The sequence below is a fragment of the Phalaenopsis equestris genome, unplaced genomic scaffold, assembly GCF_001263595.1.
Source record: "Phalaenopsis equestris unplaced genomic scaffold, ASM126359v1 Scaffold000610, whole genome shotgun sequence".
Classification (NCBI taxonomy): Eukaryota; Viridiplantae; Streptophyta; class Magnoliopsida; order Asparagales; family Orchidaceae; genus Phalaenopsis; species Phalaenopsis equestris.
In genome coordinates, this window is record NW_018165050.1 from 454554 (window position 1) to 473982 (window position 19429).

Genomic DNA, 19429 nt, shown 5'->3' on the forward strand with positions numbered 1-19429 from the left:
TCTTATCTATAATTACACCTACACTATTTCTAGTGCGACTTTTACCAGAATACCAAAGTTTAAAACCTAAATTATCAATCTACTTAGCCTTTTCTCCAACCCACTTAGTTTCTTGAATACATAAGATATTAATTTTCCTATGAATCATAATACCAACTAATTTCATTAATTTACCATTGAGAGTGCCTATATTCCAAGATCCTATCCTAATATTAGTTTCATTAGTTAGAAGAGAATGTTTATAGAAAAAACAGACAACCAATAACGAGGTAATTTTAAATATATTTCTTTGATTAGCGACTCATTCATTTGTTAAATTGTATGCGAATATATAAAACTTAGTTCCCACTGTCCGACCGTCTATTACTGTTTTGATTAATTTAAAGCCTTGGGTCGGGTGATGACAAAATTCGTTTCACATTTTATCTCTTATGTGTCAAGCCACTCATCCACCTAAGCATTGTCATCTCAACAACACTTGTTTTATGCTTCTCTTTTAAAGGCCAATAGTTTGTGCCATAAAGCATTGCAATTGAAAATAATTCATTATATCAATAGTTTTAATGAAACCTATTGAATGATGAGAGAGACGGGGACTTCTGAATTTAAAAAATTATAATGTTGATGGCTTGTTATATTCTATTAAGTGAAGGAGAGTATGAGTGAGAGATAGAATTTTTTTTTGAATTTATTTTGATTGTAATGTTATTATATTTTAATATTATACTTTGATATTTTGTGTTTTTGTATCTCATATTATTTCATGATTGATGTTAAGATGTTAACTTGTTATTTCTTATTTTGGACAATTTATTACATCTTATTTTATTAAAATGTTGATATGTTACTTTTTAAATAGTTAAGATGTTAGGATGCTGATATATTATTTCTTACATCATACTTTAGAATTTATATAACACTTATTTCTTTATACAATTTTTTTGAATTTCTTACACGTTTAACCACTCATAATTACCATCCAAAGTAGTTATGACCGTTTACTCTTAATTAAAATTATATGTTTGTGTAAACTCTATATTAAATGATCAATTTCTATTGATATTTAGTGATTCACACATGATGATTCAGAATTCTAAATTTCAAAATTTTAATGGTTTGAAATTTGAAATTCAAAATTTCAAACTACTATAAATATCCACAAATACCTATTATAGATACATAAACTTTCACATCATATAATATAAAATAAAATAAATTTTCCTAAAGGTTTTCATCTTGCTCCTGATTATTGGATCTAGTTGATTAGTTGTATTCTCCTTAGATTTAGGTCTTATGACCGATCTTATATGATTGACATCTAGTGCCATACAAATTCCCTTGATTCTTAAATAACTCTTTTCTGTAGAGCTATATGGATATGTTCAATTAATGTTTCAATGGTGGTGAAATATCTATTCATATTGACAATTCTTCAAATAATAAATTCAGCATTGTGCTGTCTTGATTCTACCCTTCTGTGAAAGATTCTTCATTCAAATTTTGAGATTTGTAAACTCTTTCATACATCATCTTGATAGATGTTTCTATGGTGTTAAACTATTTATTAGTGGAAACTATTAGAGAAAATGTGGTATTTCGAGTTTACTAGAAATGGGCAAAAGTGGTGGATGCACATTGAGCGCATTTCAAATAAGGTGCTAAATGCAAAAGTATGATTTCTTGAAGTACCCACCAATAAACAAAAAAAAAAAAAAAAAGTGAGTTGTAACCTCACCAAGAATCACAAAATTCCTGACCTCACCGTAAGATCCCTAAGAAAAGAAAATTTGGCAAGCAATTTCTCAACCAAGAATCTTAAGAACCTTTTCTGTGATACAAATCTTTTAAAAAAAAATTAAAACACTATAAATTAATTGAAAAAGTTAAATAAAACTTGAAATGACTCGTAATGTTCTACCATTATGATATTTAACGATGCGATAAAATAAATAAGTATTCTCTTCTTTTTGATAGGCCAATTTTTGGCTTGTAGCATCTCTGAGTTGCTAGCCGGATGCAAGCAGTCACATGATAGAGAAGTGCTGAAGGAATTAAAATTTGGGCATGTTCTTTTGTGGATTTATATATTTAAACTTTTTCATTTATAAATGCGCTTGTCAAATATATTGGACCTGTATTTATGATTTTTTTTTATTATTGAACATGTGGATGATAGTTCTGATACATGGTGGGGCATGTGGTATGTGTATCGTGTACTAAATGGAATATATATTTCATATTACTTTATAGCGCATTGTCTGTGCATACTAACCTTTGACTTTAATTTTATCTACCCATCCATTAAGTTTTTCTCTACTCATCATTGAGCATGTCCAAATCATTTAAATTTATTTTCAACTATCTTAGTTCTAGTAGATGTTATTTTGATTGGACCTTTAATTTAACAATTCCTTATTTAATTCCCAAATTTTGTCACACGCCCATTTTAGTACACTCATTTGTTCCACTCTCAATTTAACAAACGATAATTTTTTTACAACCCAACTTTACATTTATATAATATATTTGGCCCAATGCAGTTTATAAAATTTACCTTTTAAGTCTTAATGTTATTATTTTATCATATAATATTATCCTGAAGTACTTCATTTTAACCTTTTAGCATTAATTGATGAATTTATATCCTCGTCCATCTCCTCCGTTTGTCAAAAACTCTAAAGCCTACGCACATCACTAGAAAAGGGAAGAAAGTGATAGGATCTATATATTGTTAATTAAAATTTGGAAGAAGTATGAGGTCACTTTCTTGGTAGAAAAAGCTTCTTTATATTTGAGAGGTTTTCTTGGAAGTAGGACGTGAAGAAGCCAGTGGAAAGGCATCAACTTTGAAGGTGAATTGAAAAAAATCATGGTACTGACACAATAAAAAATCATAAGATAGAAAGGATAACTACTTAAAATTATATGATAAACTTGTAAATTGGAACCCAAGTTTAAAAGTGATGGTCAAGTTTATCGCAAATTTAGAACATTTCCGTTTGGGACAGCTTGTGCGTTTCAGGATAAGCTGCTTATCCTGAAAAGCGGCCCGCGGGCCGGCCGCAGGGGTCGGCCCGCGGCCCGCCGGCCTGCGTTTAGTGTAAAAACTCAAACGCAGTTTCGGATAAGCTGGCGAAAAGCGCGAACCAAACGGTATGGCTGCGTTTTGAAAACGCCGCCCGCACTTATAAGCTGCCCCAAACGGAAATCTCCTCTTTGGGTTAGAATAGTAATTCTCCAATCATTGCATGTTTAAGTGTCAATTTTAATTAATTTCATTCGTGAATAATTTACTTTGGGGCAACATATCATACGAGTGGATGCTTTAAATTCTTCTTTACTTATAGTTCCCAAGTTTGCAATAAAAAGTCCGAACTTTTTTGGTAATTCTCTCTTGGTTATTGTCGAGATAGAGATTATCATCACTCATTTGTCAACTTTTCTTGTTCTCAAATTGTATTGCAATTTCCTATCTATTTTTAAGGTCACCTTTGATCATCACTATCAAGCTAGTTTCTATTTTTCTCATTCTGTGCTTGAAGAATTGAATTTGGGGAGAATGACTGATTACTAGATCGTTCTAAGAATAGGAAGGGCTTTACTATTTTGAAGTAAATTAGACTATATAAAAATGCTTGCTTAATTTTTTACTCTAATTAAAGAGATGTTATGTTATGACATTATGGGTTTAGGCCATACCATTTTTTAGGGTTTAAAATACCTCTTTCCAAATATATTTCAAAATAAAAATCAAATAAAAGATTTTTTTTTTTAAATATGAAGTGTGTCAATATATCAAACAAGATCTTGCATCTTATTCTCCACAAGCTTATAAACCTACTAATCATTTTAACTTGATTCATAATTATATTTTGGGACCTTATTAGACATTTACTCTATATGGTGAATGTCTGTTACTTTCTTTGATGATCACATAAGATTGTGTTATGTTTATTCTATGGAAGAAAAATCCTAAGTGTAAATATCATTAAAGATTTCTACACCATGGTACAATCACAACTTCAAATAAACATTCAAATTTTATGGAGTGATAATGTCTGTGAGTATTCTAAAAATTGCTTCAGCCAAATTTTTTCTTTAGAAGGGGATTGTTCCCCAAAATTTATGTATCATTATCTTAAACAAAATGATCTGGTTGAATGAAAATACAATTATTTATTAAAATTTGTGAGGGCTTTACTTTTTACTAATAAGATACCAACATACCTTTTGGGGGAAACAATTTTTACGGCCGCATCTTATAAAGAGGACCCTCAATCGAATTCTTAATTTTGAAACACCTCTTGATGTGTATTTCATGGAACTTACCCTTGAAATAAGCTTTTGTCCAAATCACCTCTAAAAGTGAATTGTGTTTGTTTACATTCTTTATCATAATTATGGAAAATTTGAACCCCTTGCAAAATATGTTTGGTTATTACACTTCATATGAGAGAGGATATAAACTCTTTGGTCCTTTAAAAAATTTTTGTTACTATATTTGTCATATTTTTACAACTTCATTCATATTTTGTATCTAATCACATGATGTGGGGCTATCCTAGTTTTGCATAACAATCTCTGAAGTGAAAGTGAACCACCTGACTTTTTGAAAATTGGGAACAACGGATCATGTTTATTAGTTATGGAGATCATAACTCCTCATTATGCCATCTTGTAACGATCATGGCCTTACAAATGTGAACAAGGTAATTACTATCTTGTAATCATTTGTATTTTTTATTCAAGATGGAGGATGAATTAATAGAATAAGACAAGTGTAACCCTTGCATTGCCTTAAATTTGTACACATGCCAAGTAATATCTCCATCGAACCCTCTCCTACCTTAAGTCTACTAGTTAGAGGACTCATGAGCGGACTTGTTTATGATAAAAGAGAGAAAAAATATTAATTTAAGACATTGTTATAACAAAATTACAGATAGAATGAACAATTATGTGATAAATAAAAATAAATCATTTGATATAAAAAGTAAAATATCATTTAAAAATATTTTTAATAATTTAAAGATAAAGTTTTGAAATTTAATATATTTTGATATATTTTATATTAATATTTTCTTAAACGAGCCAACTTACAAGCTAATGAGTCGAGTCGAAATTGGCTTGAGTTTGGCTTGTTAGCTCAGCTCATGAGCCACTTATTAAGCTGAACTCGAGTTGGCTGGCTCACTTACTCCCCTTAAAATTGGGAGGGCAATGCAAGATGGGTGAGGTTTGTAGGCAAGAGAAGATATGTTTCGTGATTTAATATAATTCTGTTTTAATTAATTTTTAATGATTAATAATCAATAAATATATTATCAAATTAATTATAATTTAATGAACCTTTGTGTAATTATTTGATAACTAAGTAACGAAAATTAAATTACATAATAAAATTTAATTAATTTTATAAATTTTTGGTAATTATTAATTAATCAAATAAATAACTAATCAATGATTACTTAATAATTAAAAATACTATTTGAAAAATAGTTAGTTTAATAAATTTATATCAATGATTAGTTAGTTTAATAAATCATTAATTATTTGTTATTATAATTAGAAATAAAATTTTAAATCAATATTCATCGACTTAATAATTACATCATTAATATGTAATATCAAATTCATATATCAACCAATAGCTTAAATCATAAAATAAGTTGCCAAACAATTTGTTAGGATTTGATCAACATCTGCCATGCTAAACAAATTTTCAGGATTTAAACACCTTTGGATTTGCTAAATCTGAATTTATCGGATTTACTAAATCCTACTTGCAGCCAAACAACCCCTTAAAAGTACTCTAGGCAAATGTTTGTTCTTTCAAAAGACTAAACATCAAAACATTAAGCATATATTGATGCAAATTGTTCTTGATTGGTTAGCAATCAAAGATCAACATTAAAACATTATATGTATGTTTGAGAAAATTTAGTCACATGAACAAGCAAAGCACACAAAGTAGTGGTAAGAACCGGTGCTTAAGAGAAATATTGAGTTATGAATATAGAGCAGTTGAGATGTTATGGCTGAAAATATTTCTGAAGGAACTAAATGGTGACAAATTTTGCCAATGGAATTATGTTGTGACAATAAAATAATCACATTGTATAAAATTCACTACAACATGATTAAAAAAAGATATGGAGATTGACTGAGGCTTTATGAAAGTGAAGATTGCTTGATGAGCTATTTGCTTGTCCTTGATTTTCGCTGCACAACACATAATTGATATTCTCGCCGCACAACAGATAATTGATATTCTCGCAAAAGATTGTTTTAACCCTCCTTTTGAATTCCTTGTGAACAAGTTGAGCATAATTGATCTGTATGACCAAATTGAGATGTTAGTTAAGATATAGCTGATTTATTTTACTTTTATTAGTAAATCAATTATATTTTGTGCTACTATATTTGGTATAATTTTTATTATTTTATTCTTTCTTTTAGTAGGATGATCACGGTTTGATTCCCCATTAATTGTTATTCATTCAGATTCTCCTCTATATATATTTCCTCTTATTAGGTTACTATTACCATTAATTAATGAACAAGTTTTGTCTGTTCCTAAAATCACATATTTATACCTTAAGCCTTAGTTTTTATGCATCTTCTATATTTTAAAACAATTTATAAATTATGATATACGTTATTTTTTTATGATGTTCTAAAATAAGTTCATCTCTGAATTTTCATTTAATTATTTCTGTATTGAACATAGTTATCTTTTCATTGAATAATGTTGGTTGCGCTCTTTAAAAGGTTAAAAGTAAATTTACAACCAATTTACACTATTTTGACTAGCTGCAGATCAAATTTTAACATCCATGCAACCTACGTTGGAATAAAATTTTAATATCCATTCTTTGTTAAAGAAAGGCTTAAAGACCCTTCAAGAAACCCGTAACGAAGCAATGTTTTTATTTTTTTATTTTAGAATTTGATCTGCTTCAGGTATTTAGTTTACTTTCTATAATTTCTTTCTCAATCCACAATTGCTAAACACGTTTTGTTTTTAACACAATGCATTTACTTGAAAGTACTGTTTATCCTATGCTGCATTCTCGTTGCAGGTGTATGCTTCAGATAGAAGAAAAACAATTTTGGCTACTTCGATTCATGGTTTGTGTGATGTTCTACCTGAAGACAAATTTAGGGAGGAAACTGACAGAAGAATTCTTTTAGCAGAGAAGGATGATGTTCTACATCCAGTTTTTATGTGCAAGTAATTCTCTTCTTGATATCTTTCTTTAAATATTTCTCTGTTTGCGTTTCCTTTTGATAATTATTTAGTCTATTTTGGTCGTGTCTTACTGCATTATTTAAAATCATTTTTATGTAGGTCCCACTATCTGGTTTAGCTTATTGACTTGTATCTTAGACTATTAAGTTACTAGGGATATGACAAACTGAAGGTATTTCCATGACAAGTGAGGCTGCTATGAATGTAAAATTTCTGTAGAATGAAATGCTTTTCAAATATGATGATCACTATAGAAGATATTGTTCAGTTCCAACTGAACTTCTTTGATGTTGGTGATTTTTTTCTTTATAATGATGGCCATTTCCTTTATTTGTTTGTTGCATTTTCTTATCATTTTTTTTCAATTTACAGATGGATATTTGATGAATCAAAGGGCATCTTCCGAACTTCTGATCAATTTTTATGATGCTGTGATTAAGACACTTCTTTAGCACTTACCAGAGATACCAAATCTTGAATGCATTTTTTTAAAGCTAGGTATGCTTTCTCTATGCGACTCTTTTTGATATTTGATTTCTGCTTTGGTCCAACTTTTTTGTCTTCTTCTTAAGGGCTTTATGAACGACTATTTCTCTCTAATTATTTCTTTAACCAAAGTCCAAAATATAGAAAAGAAGTGGCTAAAAATCTTGCTTTATTAATTCTCCCAACAGGTATTTATATGCAAATTTATCTAGAAAATAATTACAATGAATTTAAAAATTAATCTGTCCATGTCAAACACATTAATCTTTGGCGCATGTTTTATTTTTATTAGAAAATGAATATGTGGCTCATTTTATTCTTTTTTTAGTACTCTTATTACTTTCAACTCTCTCCTCTCAAATTGGATAGTGGAGATCTACCGTTTCAAGTTTGAGATTTTTTTTTCTTAGTGTTATAAAATCCTTTTGGTAAATAAGTCGATGAGTTGACATCCTATTGAAAAATACATAGTGCAAATTAATCAACTCTCTAGTTTGCCTTTAATGAAATACCTATCTACTTCTGCATGTTTGATTCGATCATGTTGTATTAGATTGTGGGCGATGCTATTGACAGAATTATTGTCACTTTATATTCTTATGTCTTTTCCCTTTGATTTATAATTATTTTAATATAAATTTAATGAATAAGTGTTCACATATACCTTAAGTGATTGCTTTGATTTCATATTGAGCATTTGACCTTGTCATTAGGCTGTTTCTTATTTCTCCATGCTACTAGATTTTTCCCAATTGTGTGCAACACTTTGAAAATGTACATCTCCTATTTTGGTGATCGTATTCAGTATTTACATATGCTTCAATTTGTGAAATTTTATATTTATTATAGATAATCCTAAAATTTTATGTTTATTATAGAGAATCCTTTTTTTAGGATTTGATTTTTAGATACCTGAGAACTCGATCAACAATTTAATTGTGAGATTCTTTAAGTTTGAGCATAAATTGATTCTTTCTCATTAACGTGCAATATTCTGAAAAAATGGATCTCCTATTTTCTGTGATTTCATAGTTAGCATTAGCATAAGCTTCAATTTGTGAAATTTTATGTTTATTATAGATAATTCTTTTTTTGGTATTTGATTTTGATACCTCACAAGTTAATTGTGATATTCTTTTACTTTGAGCATACATTGATTTGTTGGACTTTCAAGTTTCAACAAAAGTGATGTCAAATGGGATATTGCCTGATGTCATTTTCTATTCATCATGTCTCATTTATGACATTGCCTGGGTTGTTATCAGACTTTTTTTGTTTTTTTCTAAAAAAATCCATCAGATATTTTTTGTGAGAGATTAAATTCTTTTTTTCGATTAGGTCACTTCTATACCCATTGAGTGATTGTGCTTGTCGAGCTCTTTGATTTCAGACTTTGCGGCGTGTTTTTTTAGTAATCTTTTTCCTTACCCAATAAAAATTGAAAATTGTTTTGCCAATGGAATGTTTAAGGAGGAGTATTCGATCAATTTGGCTTTATTTATTCCCCATTCATACATAGTTTTTGTAAATTTGTCAAATCACGATCTCTTTGGGTTTATTTATAAATTTTTTTTGTGAAAGAGTTGTTGAATGTTGGTGGGATCTATATATACTTCTTTATGAAGATTTTCATGGAAAAAGACATTTTTTTATATCGCACAATTGCTTATGCTTAAGGATAGCTGTTAGAAAAACTATGATATGATATATATTCATTTTAGCATTATAAGCAAAAATTTCATGTATCATATTATAAATGATCGTGTCTTACTTTTTGCCACTAATCTTCTTTAATATTATTGATGCGAGATGTTGGGGTGCCATGGCCCCGCATGAGAGCGACAGACGTCGCACGTAGACCGGTTCTATCCAGGGGGAGAAGAATCGAGCGGTCCTCCCTTGTGTATGGTTTCCTTCTATTTGGAGCAGAACCTAATACTCTTTACCTTAAGTTGATATATATGTTATTTGCTGTGTTTAGGTCAGTTTTTGCTTCAGTTTTTTGTCGTCAGTGTTTTTTCCCCTTACTAGAGCTGTATCTGACAATAGGTGGTGCTCCGACTATATCCTACTCCAAGGTGGTGATTACCTTCACATATTTTCTTCCCTTTTCCCCCTTGCCTGCATGTTGCCTCCTAGCTACTTTCAGGTTGTTGTTGCCCCCCTGCACCGCACCCTTGTTGTCCAGCCTCACCAACCCAACTCTTGCTTGTTGTCCAACCACCAAACCACATTTCATTCATTGTCGTTAAACCTCCCTACCACCTTTAGCTCTCCATTTTCATTACCTTGCCACGCAACCCACCATTTTTTATCCCACCACTTTCGATCCTCGTCATAAGGGTTCTTTTGTGTTTGTGTTGTTTTCCTATTCAAAAGTAACTTGTTTGTAATCCCCGCTGAATTTCAACAATAAAATTTTTATTCCGTTGTGGTTATGGGTTAACTCCGGTATCATTTGGTATTAGAGTTAGCCTAATCCTTGTCTTTTCCTAGGGTTTTTAGTCTTCTCATACATCTCGATCTCAAAAAATTTTTTTCCTATCCTTAAATACCATCTTTCACTGTCGCAAGCCCAAACCTTAATCTTGCCACCAAAGAGATAAATGGCGGAACCTACCTGGGACGAGATACAGCGAGAGATCCGTCGACTCTAGCAAAGGCTTGCAGAGATTGTTGACGGAACCCAGGGAGAAATTATCTTTGGCCGGGATAGGGAGAGTCAAAGAGGAGAAATGGGCGAGAATTTGAACCCTTTCTATACAGAGGACATTAGTGATGAGGAGGACAGACCACAACGCTTTGAAATTCATTATCAGAGTAAGCTGAGAGAAGAGGTGACATATGAGGGACATAGACATTTCAGAATAAAAGTTGATCTGTCTGAGTTCGACGGAGGGATGGATCCAAATGATTTCATTGAATGGTTACAATCGGTTGAGAGAATATTCGAGTACAAAGAGGTGGCTGAAGACGAGGGTAAAAATTGCAGTCATTAAATTGAAAAGGAGCGCTTCGTTGTGGTGGAAAAACTTGTAGAGACAATGAAGGAGAGAAGGAAGTGACAAGATTGTTGGATGGGAGAAGATGATGAAGGAGATGCAGGGAAATTAGTTACCCCTTCATTACCTTCAGGATGTGTTTCTGAGGTTGAATCACCTACAAGCGCAGAGGCCTAACCGTGGAGGAATTGACGACATTGACCATTAGAGTTGGTCGAGCGAGAAGAGCATACGATAGCCCGCTATCAATAACATTGTGCAATTGCAGTTTTATTAGTCTTTGGGAGATGTCCAGATCTTAACCTTCAAGGTGGAAAACCAACAGAGACAAAGCAGACAACTGCCCTCATTCAGTCAACCACCTAGAATTGTCGCTACCAATAAGGTACTTTTGGAAGAGTCGGAAAGACCGGACAGGGAAGTGACAAGACATATATGGTCGGAAAGAAACCTAAAAATAGCATATCGCCCAGTATAGTGCTTGTAGGAGATGCTTTAGGTGCCACAACTACAGAGACAACCTCCAAGTGCTCCACGAGCCGAGTTATTTCATTCATTGAGCAAGTTGTTGTCAAGGAAGTGAGTGAGGAAGCAAAGGAGGATTAAGAGGAGGAACTTATACTCCAGAGAGGTGAGAGAGAAATGCTAGTCATGAGGGTCTTACAGAGTGAGTTAGAGAAGGATTATTCATGGCTAAGACATTATTTTCCGCACCAAGTGTACCATGAAAGGAAAAGTCTGCAACTGTTTATTGATGATGGGAGATGTGAGAATGCAGTATCTACTCTGATGATGAATCTGGGTTGGCCGCACCGAAACATCCACAACCTTACTCCCTAACATGGTTGAAAAGAGGAAACGAGATATGCGTGAATCAATAGAGCTTGGTTGAGTTCTTTATTGGAGATCAACTGTAGGAGCAGGTGTGGTTCTACGTGCTAGCCATGGGCGCTTGCCATATTTTGTTAGGAAGGCCTTGACAGTTCGTTTGCAAGATCCAACACGACAGATTCAAGAACATTTATTCGCTTAAGGACGGAGGAAGACACATAGTTCTTTTGCACATCCGAGACGCAATAGGAGTAAACATCACAAAGGATATGGTAGTCATCTTACGAGAGGCTCCAGTGGTCATGGCTTTAGTCATATTAGATGGAACTGAGGAGGTTGAGATAAGAGAACCAATACAATCACTGCTATTTCAGGACGTGATGACTGTCAACCTTTCAAAGGGATTGCCACCATTGAGGAACATGCAACATGTCATAGATCTTATCTCTGGATTAGTGTTGCCAAACAAGTCTGCCTACAGATTGAGACCTATAGAGTACTAGGAATTACAATTATAGCTACCAGATCACGTTGCGAGGGTTGTCCCCACCTTGATGGTACTTAAGAAGGGGGGGTCGTGGAGGTTGTGTATGAATTGTCGGGCCATGAATAAAATCACTAACAAATGCATGTTCCTCATACCTCGCCTGTATGATATCTTGGATAAGTTGCGTGGAGCCATTTTCTTTTTCAAGTTCGACTTACACAATGGATATCACCAGATTCAGATGAGACCAGTAAACGAGTTGAAGACTATTTTCAAGATTTAGGATGGATTATATGAGCAGACAATCATATCTTTCAAATTGTCTCATGCACACAACACATTCATGAGATTGATGATTCAAGTGTTTCGGGCTCACATTGGGAAGTTCATAATGGTGTACTTTGATGATATTTTAGTATACAATAGATCCGAGGAGGAGCACTTATAACACCTGAAGACAATCTTTGAGATTTTGCGATTAGAGAAACTATATGCCCAACAGACGCGTCAAAACTTACCGGAAGGCAAGTTCGTCATATAATGCAAGTGCGTGCATCAAGTCCTAATGCAGTTAGATACTGTCGCGTATCGATCCCATAGGGAAAGTGCAATAATTATTTCGACAGAAAATTTTCTATCTGACGAATCAGGTAAACTCAGCTTGGTGGTTTCACGATAGTTTTGGAGTCTTAATCCTAATTAAGAGAAATAGATCTCAGTGCAGTAGAGACAGAATACAAAATGAAAAAAAATCACTAGTGTTCTTCAAGATAGATGAGGCTCATGCATCTGTGATATGGGGATCGTGGTGATCACGACTTCCTAAATATTTTCCTATGTGATCGTTGCAATCGGTAATATAATACTTATAATGCCTATGTCTAGATCAAAAGAAGTTTAAATCCATGAAGTTGATGCTTTCTTAATCCCTATGACTTTCCGCTAAACTGATCCAATCCTCTGGAATGATTGTAAAATTCCATTGGAATATGTCAATCCCTTAGAATTTTGTGGATAATCATTCGTTTTCGCTGCACAACGGTTAGAGATCCTAGTTTCACGAAACATTGTAAGATCCTAGTTCGCCAAACTAAGAGTAAATGAAGTTTGAAGGTCAACCAACAACGTAGGTCTTGAAAGCACGAAAAAACGAAATAAAAACACATATCAGAAAATCACCATCAAACCACTTCGACAACATCACAGAGACATGAAGAAATGGCTAGCCACACATTGTAGAAAAAACCATAGATATCGAATCCATACAGAGTTTGATTGCAAGAAAATAACAAAAGCAAGAACTTACAATAAAACTTGTCTTCTCCACATGAATAGTAGCACCCTTTTCTCTCATACAATAGAACTCTCCAAAGCTTCTCAAGTAATCAAAGGGAAACACTCCCTCTTGAGATTTCAATTGAAAGGAACAAGAGAAACCCAAGAGAAATTCTTTCTCTAATCAAAACCCTGCATTTGTTACAGCTTCTAGCCGCCAAAAGATACCTAAGATCAGCCTCATGGGTTAATTTATAGGCAAAGCTCATCAAAGACAAGAAAATTCTTGCCAAAATCAGATTCTGTGAGCCGACATGGGCACACCACAAATAGGGCGTGGGTGCGCTGCTTATAGCGCCAGTGTGTTGTGACGATGACGTAGTTATGCTGTGGTCTTAACACGAGCGGGCACGAACACATGTTGCAGGCACGAGTGCTTTACAGAGGGCGTAGGCACGCGGGTAATGGTGCAGATGCGTCGGAGCTTAAAGCAGGTGCACTGTCTTGTCAACGCTGGTACGTTGGTCGAAAATCCTTCAATTGTGCTTGTTTTTGCTCGTTTTAGCTCCAATTCTTCTGTTCTTTTTGTTCCCTTCACAATTAAGATAAAACACACATTTCTCAAGCATAATGTGGTATAAAAAAATGTAAAATATTAAAAAGTTTGCCCCCTAAATATCAAATATTTAACTCTTATTAAATCCCTCAAACTTACCTATTATTTTCCATCAAGTAATTACATATCTCAGTAGACTTTTATGAATTGAATTGACACTCCTGTAGAATTCTAACAATTCAAATTGTTTACCAAAAGCTAACAAAAGTGTATATATTAATATCTGATTGATTAGCTTTAATTTTGAATAACTTCACCCTTTCAATTTGTTTAAGCCTCTTTCACTAACCTTGAATATTTCAGATGTTACTTCAGTGGATTTTAGCCAACTCAATATTACTTTGACTCTCTCCTTTGAGGATAACTAAAATGTGTTTTATTATAGAATCGTAGAATAGTTTTATTGCTCGTCTCACTAGACACTTTTCTGATTTTTTTTCTTTGAATAATTGTTGTGCGAACCTTAAACTTCACCTCAGGAGTTTTTGACTTTTTGCTTTGTTTTTTTTTTCTATTTCTCCATTTTTTAATCTTCTGAGAATTACTATATCTGGTCGGCAATTTTTTTCTTTTTAACTTTAATGAAGGTGAAGCGAAGTGTTTCTTAAATAGTAATTCTCAACCCTTGATCTTTTAATGCCACATCTTTTAGGTTTTCCTTTTAGTTAGAACTTAAGATAATGCTAACTTGATTAAAATGAAGTGAAAAAGATTGAAACGTTCTTTGTTTGCTTCTTAACACTTAAATCACATTTTTTTAATAATTTGCATTTTTTTAAGTAAAATCTGAAGTTGTTAAGTTTTGCATCGTATTGTTACTCATTAAAGTTAATCTTGTCAAAATGAGATTTACCTGCTTTTAATATATTATTATATGCAGTTTGAATTAATCAGAAATTCTAGCAGGAGTTATAAAATTAACTATAAATCTTTTGATGAGCTATGTAAACTTCCAATAGATTTATAATTAGCTCTAGTTTTCTTCTCCAAACTTGCTTTTTTCTACAACATGTATAACAAAAAAATAACAATATAGATAAAATGCAGGTATACATGAAAGAAAATTGTATACCTGCAGTAGTGCAGTAAAAGAAGGTAAATACATAGTCACATGAATCTCAACAAATATACATGTCATAAAGTACGTAAGAAAGTAGTGTAGTATAAATCTCACTATAAGGGGAAAGCCACTTTGTAGAGGAACAAGTTTCAAAACTTTATCTTAAAAGAAAATTAAAAAGCAAAATTTCAAAACAAATTTCAAAAGTTTCAAAATAAATTTCGAAACGAAATGTTGAAAGTAAAAAAAACATGCTTTAACACATCACATAACACTGAGTTGTGTGATGTGTCATGCGAACCTTAAATTATGTTTATGAGCTGAAAAATGTATGTGGAGCTCACATTTTGCTTCTTTTGCTGCCCCTTGTTGAAATATATGCTGGAAGTTTATTTTTAAATGCTGGAAATTACATTTGGGGCTCCCATTTTGCTCCCCTTGCTGCCCCTTGTTGAAATATATGCTGGGAGTTGTTTTTAAATGCTGGAAATTACATTTGGGGCTCACATTTTGCTTTTTCTTATTGCCCCTTCATGGAAAATAGGCTTGAAGTCATTTTTCAAAGCTGGAAAATAACATGTTTGGGCTTATTTTTGTTCCTATTTGCTGCCCCTGTTGTTAGAATACATGTTGAAGTCATTTAAAAAGTTGGAAAAACATGTTTGGGCCTTTTTTTTGTTCCTATTTGCTGCCCCTGTTGTTAGAATACATGCTAAAGTTGCTTTTCTTGTTGCCCCTTGATGGAAAACATGCTGGAAATCGCTTTTCAAAGTTGGAAAATTATGTTTAGGGATCACATCTTGCTTTTCTTGTTGCCCCTTTAATGGAATATATGTTGGAAATTATTTTTAAGAGTTGAAAGTTATGCTTGGGGCTCGGTTGGCCATGTTCTTGGGCTCGGTTTGGGCTCCTTTTAGTGCTTTATGCTGACTGAAATATTTTGCTGGTTTGCTCCTTTTTGCTGATTTCGGTTTGCCATTGCCCCTTCTGCTGGGCTCGGTTGGCCACTTCGGTTGTCCATGTTCTTGGGCTCGGTTTGGGCTCCTTTTAATGCTTTATGTTGGCTGAAATATTCTGCTGGTTTGCTCCTTTTTGCTGATTTCGGTTTGCCCCTTTTGCTGGGCTCGGTTGGCTTCGTTGAGAAAAAAAGTTTGGTGGTTGTTTTTTCTCCCTCCCTGGTTTTACATGTGAGCTTTTTTGTGGATTAATTTGGGGTGGATTGGGTGGCTGTTTTGCTCCTTTTCCGGGCCTTAGCCGCGAGCTAGTTTAGAGCTTAATTAAATCTTGTTTGGAGGCTCGGTTTGGGGCCGTTTTGCTCCCTTTGCCATGTTTGGCCGTGAGCCTCATTTGATGTCTATTGTTTGGAGATTGCCTTTGGATTGTCCTTACCCTTGATCTTGGTTATACCCTCTGTTGTCTTACCTGTGGAACTCTCTTTTTGGCCCTACTCGAAAGATACATTTGGTTTCTTTTGTGAGATATTGGATATATATTTCATTGTAAACTTTTGATGGAGGAGGGAATTAAATCGTTTGTATGTTTTTCTAGAAGGCTAGGGAATTACTTCTTCCATTAATTAGTGTTTCTTCTTTTATGAAATGTAAAAGGGTTGTACAATTTCATTTGGAGAAAATATAGGGTTGATGTAAATTTGATTTATGAAGAGGTTTGGAAATTCATGAAAATGCCACGCGTTGATAAAAAAGTGAGAAAATGATATCTTTCTTAGATTGATTCAAGGCTCTTGAAGCTTCATTTTGAGATTCATATCAAATTTGATTTATAAAGGGGTTTGAAAATCCATAAAAGTGCCACTTGGAAAGGATATCTTTCTCGGGATTGATCCGATTATTTTTTCTTTTTTTTTACGAATTTAATCATTTTAGACTGATATATTCATGATTTTATTTTAAGCTTCACTGATTTGACTTGGTTTTAAAAATGGATCGGTTTCCTTTTCGTTCGTTTTGTTTTTTTTGTTTTGTTTTCTTTTTTTTTTAACGGTCAAGTTAAAAATAAGAATTTCTGATTTAATTATATTTAGAAATGATTCACAGTCTTAAGGGAAAGAAAAAAGGGAGAGAAAATTTAAAAATAAGGAGAGAAAATTTAAAAAAAATTTAAAAATAAGATTTGGATCTTCGATGTGATAAAATCTAAAGGGGGGATAGAATAGTGAACCGTCTACCGTTTCTTTTTGCATATGAGAGATAAAACTGTAAATTGGAAGAATATTAAGGAGTTGGAAGAAAGTAAGAGCTTAGATAACAATTAAGGACATTGATTGGAAAAATTAGTAGACCTGCACTTAGGTCCTTTAAGTTTGGAATAAACCTACATTTAATTGTCCTAATTAGATTTGAATCACACTTCACAACTTTTTTGCCAAAGTTATAGGTTTACCCCTTAGGTTTTAGGAGCCTGAGGGTTAGTTGAAAGACACTTAGTTGAGGTTAGACACTTAGTTGAGGTTAGACACTTAGTTGAGGTTAGACACTTAGTTGAGGTTAGACACTTAGTTGAGGTTAGTACCATCCTAATTTTCAAATGACCCTAAGAAATCCAAACATCTAACCTCAGATTAGAAGATAGATGGGACACTAGGCACGAGGTTGCACTAGATTGTGACTCATGACTGATTTAATTAAATCAAATAATGAAATTCTTACATTAACTTGACCAAAACTGAAACCCAATGCTCCGGGATTTAAGTCTGTCCTATATTCAAATCCTCCTGGCAATTGGGGACATTCCAATATCACATATAAATTTCCTATTCTTGGTTATTTATATGTGGTATGGTATTTCATTTTATTTGTTTATCATTTTCCCTGGATTTACCTGTTTCTATTAAGTCTTTTTCAGGTCATATTTTTCTTGTCCTTACCCGTGATCTTGGTTATACCCTCTGTTGCATTACCTGTGGAACTCTCTTTTTGGCCCTACCCGAAAGATGCATTTGGTTTCTTTTGTGAGATATTGAATATATATTTCATTGTAAACTTTTGATGGAGGAGGGAATTAAATCGTTTCGACATAGGTATGTTTTTCTAGAAGGCTAGGGAATTACTTCTTCCATTAATTAGTGTTTCTTCTTTTATGAAATGTAAAAGGGTTGTACAATTTCATTTGGAGAAAATATAGGGTTGATGTAAATTTGATTTATGAAGAGGTTTGGAAATTCATGAAAATGCCACGCGTTGATAAAAAAGTGAGAAAATGATATCTTTCTTAGATTGATTCAAGGCTCTTGAAGCTTCATTTTGAGATTCATATCAAATTTGATTTATAAAGGGGTTTGAAAATCCATAAAAGTGCCACTTGGAAAGAATATCTTTCTCGGGATTGATCCGATTATTTTTTCTTTTTTTTTACGAATTTAATCATTTTAGACTGATATATTCATGATTTTATTTTAAGCTTCACTGATTTGACTTGGTTTTAAAAATGGATCGGTTTCCTTTTCGTTCGTTTTGTTTTTTTTTTAACGGTCAAGTTAAAAATGAGAATTTCCGATTTAATTATATTTAGAAATGATTCACAGTCTTAAGGGAAAGAAAAAAGGGAGAGAAAATTTAAAAATAAGATTTGGATCTTCGATGTGATAAAATCTAAAGGGGGGATAAAATAGTGAACCGTCTACCGTTTCTTTTTGCATATGAGAGATAAAACTGTAAATTGGAAGAATATTTAGGGGTTGGGAGAAAGTGAGAGTTTAGATAACAATTAAGGACATGGATTGGAAATATTAGTAGACCTGCACTTAGGTCCTTTAAGTTTGGAATAAACCTACATTCAATTGTCCTAATTAGATTTGAATCACACTTCACAACTTTTTTGCCAAAGTTATAGGTTTACCCCTTAGGTTTTAGGAGCCTGAGGGTTAGTTGAAAGACACTTAGTTGAGGTTAGACACTTTAAGACACTTCAAGTCTTAGTTGAGGTTAGACACTTAGTTGAGGTTAGACACTTAGTTGAGGTTAGACACTTAGTTGAGGTTAGACACTTAGTTGAGGTTAGACACTTAGTTGAGGTTAGACACTTAGTTGAGGTTAGACACTTTAAGACACTTCAAGTTTAAACTAAAGTGTAGGCATCCTAGATCTTATGAGCACATCTTAAGAGATAGTTTATCATCCTAATTTTCAAATGATCCTAAGATGCTAGACATCTGACCACAGTTCATGAGATAACTAGGACACTAGGCATGAGGGTGCACTAGACTGTGATTCATGACTGATTTAATTAGATCAAATAATGAAATTCTTACCTTAACTTGACCAAAACTGAACCCCAATGCTCCGGGATTTGAGTTTATCTTACACTCAAATCCTCCTGACAATTGGGGACATCCCAATATCACATATAAATTTCCTATTCTTGGTCTTTTATATGTGATATTGTATTTCATTTTATTTGT

General features: G+C 33.0%; 1 protein-coding gene across 2 annotated transcripts in view; it reads left to right on the forward strand.

Annotated features, from left to right (window-relative positions):
- Nucleotides 1–19429, forward strand: part of LOC110029917 — a 55995-nt gene that overhangs the window by 26173 nt on the left and 10393 nt on the right. For both annotated transcript variants that reach the window (XM_020732405.1, XM_020732406.1), the window contains exons 5-6: nt 7083–7234; nt 7625–7750. In XM_020732405.1, the coding sequence (XP_020588064.1) occupies nt 7083–7234; nt 7625–7679 (207 nt within the window). In that variant the 3' untranslated portion in view covers nt 7680–7750. The remainder of the gene's footprint in view (nt 1–7082; nt 7235–7624; nt 7751–19429) is intronic.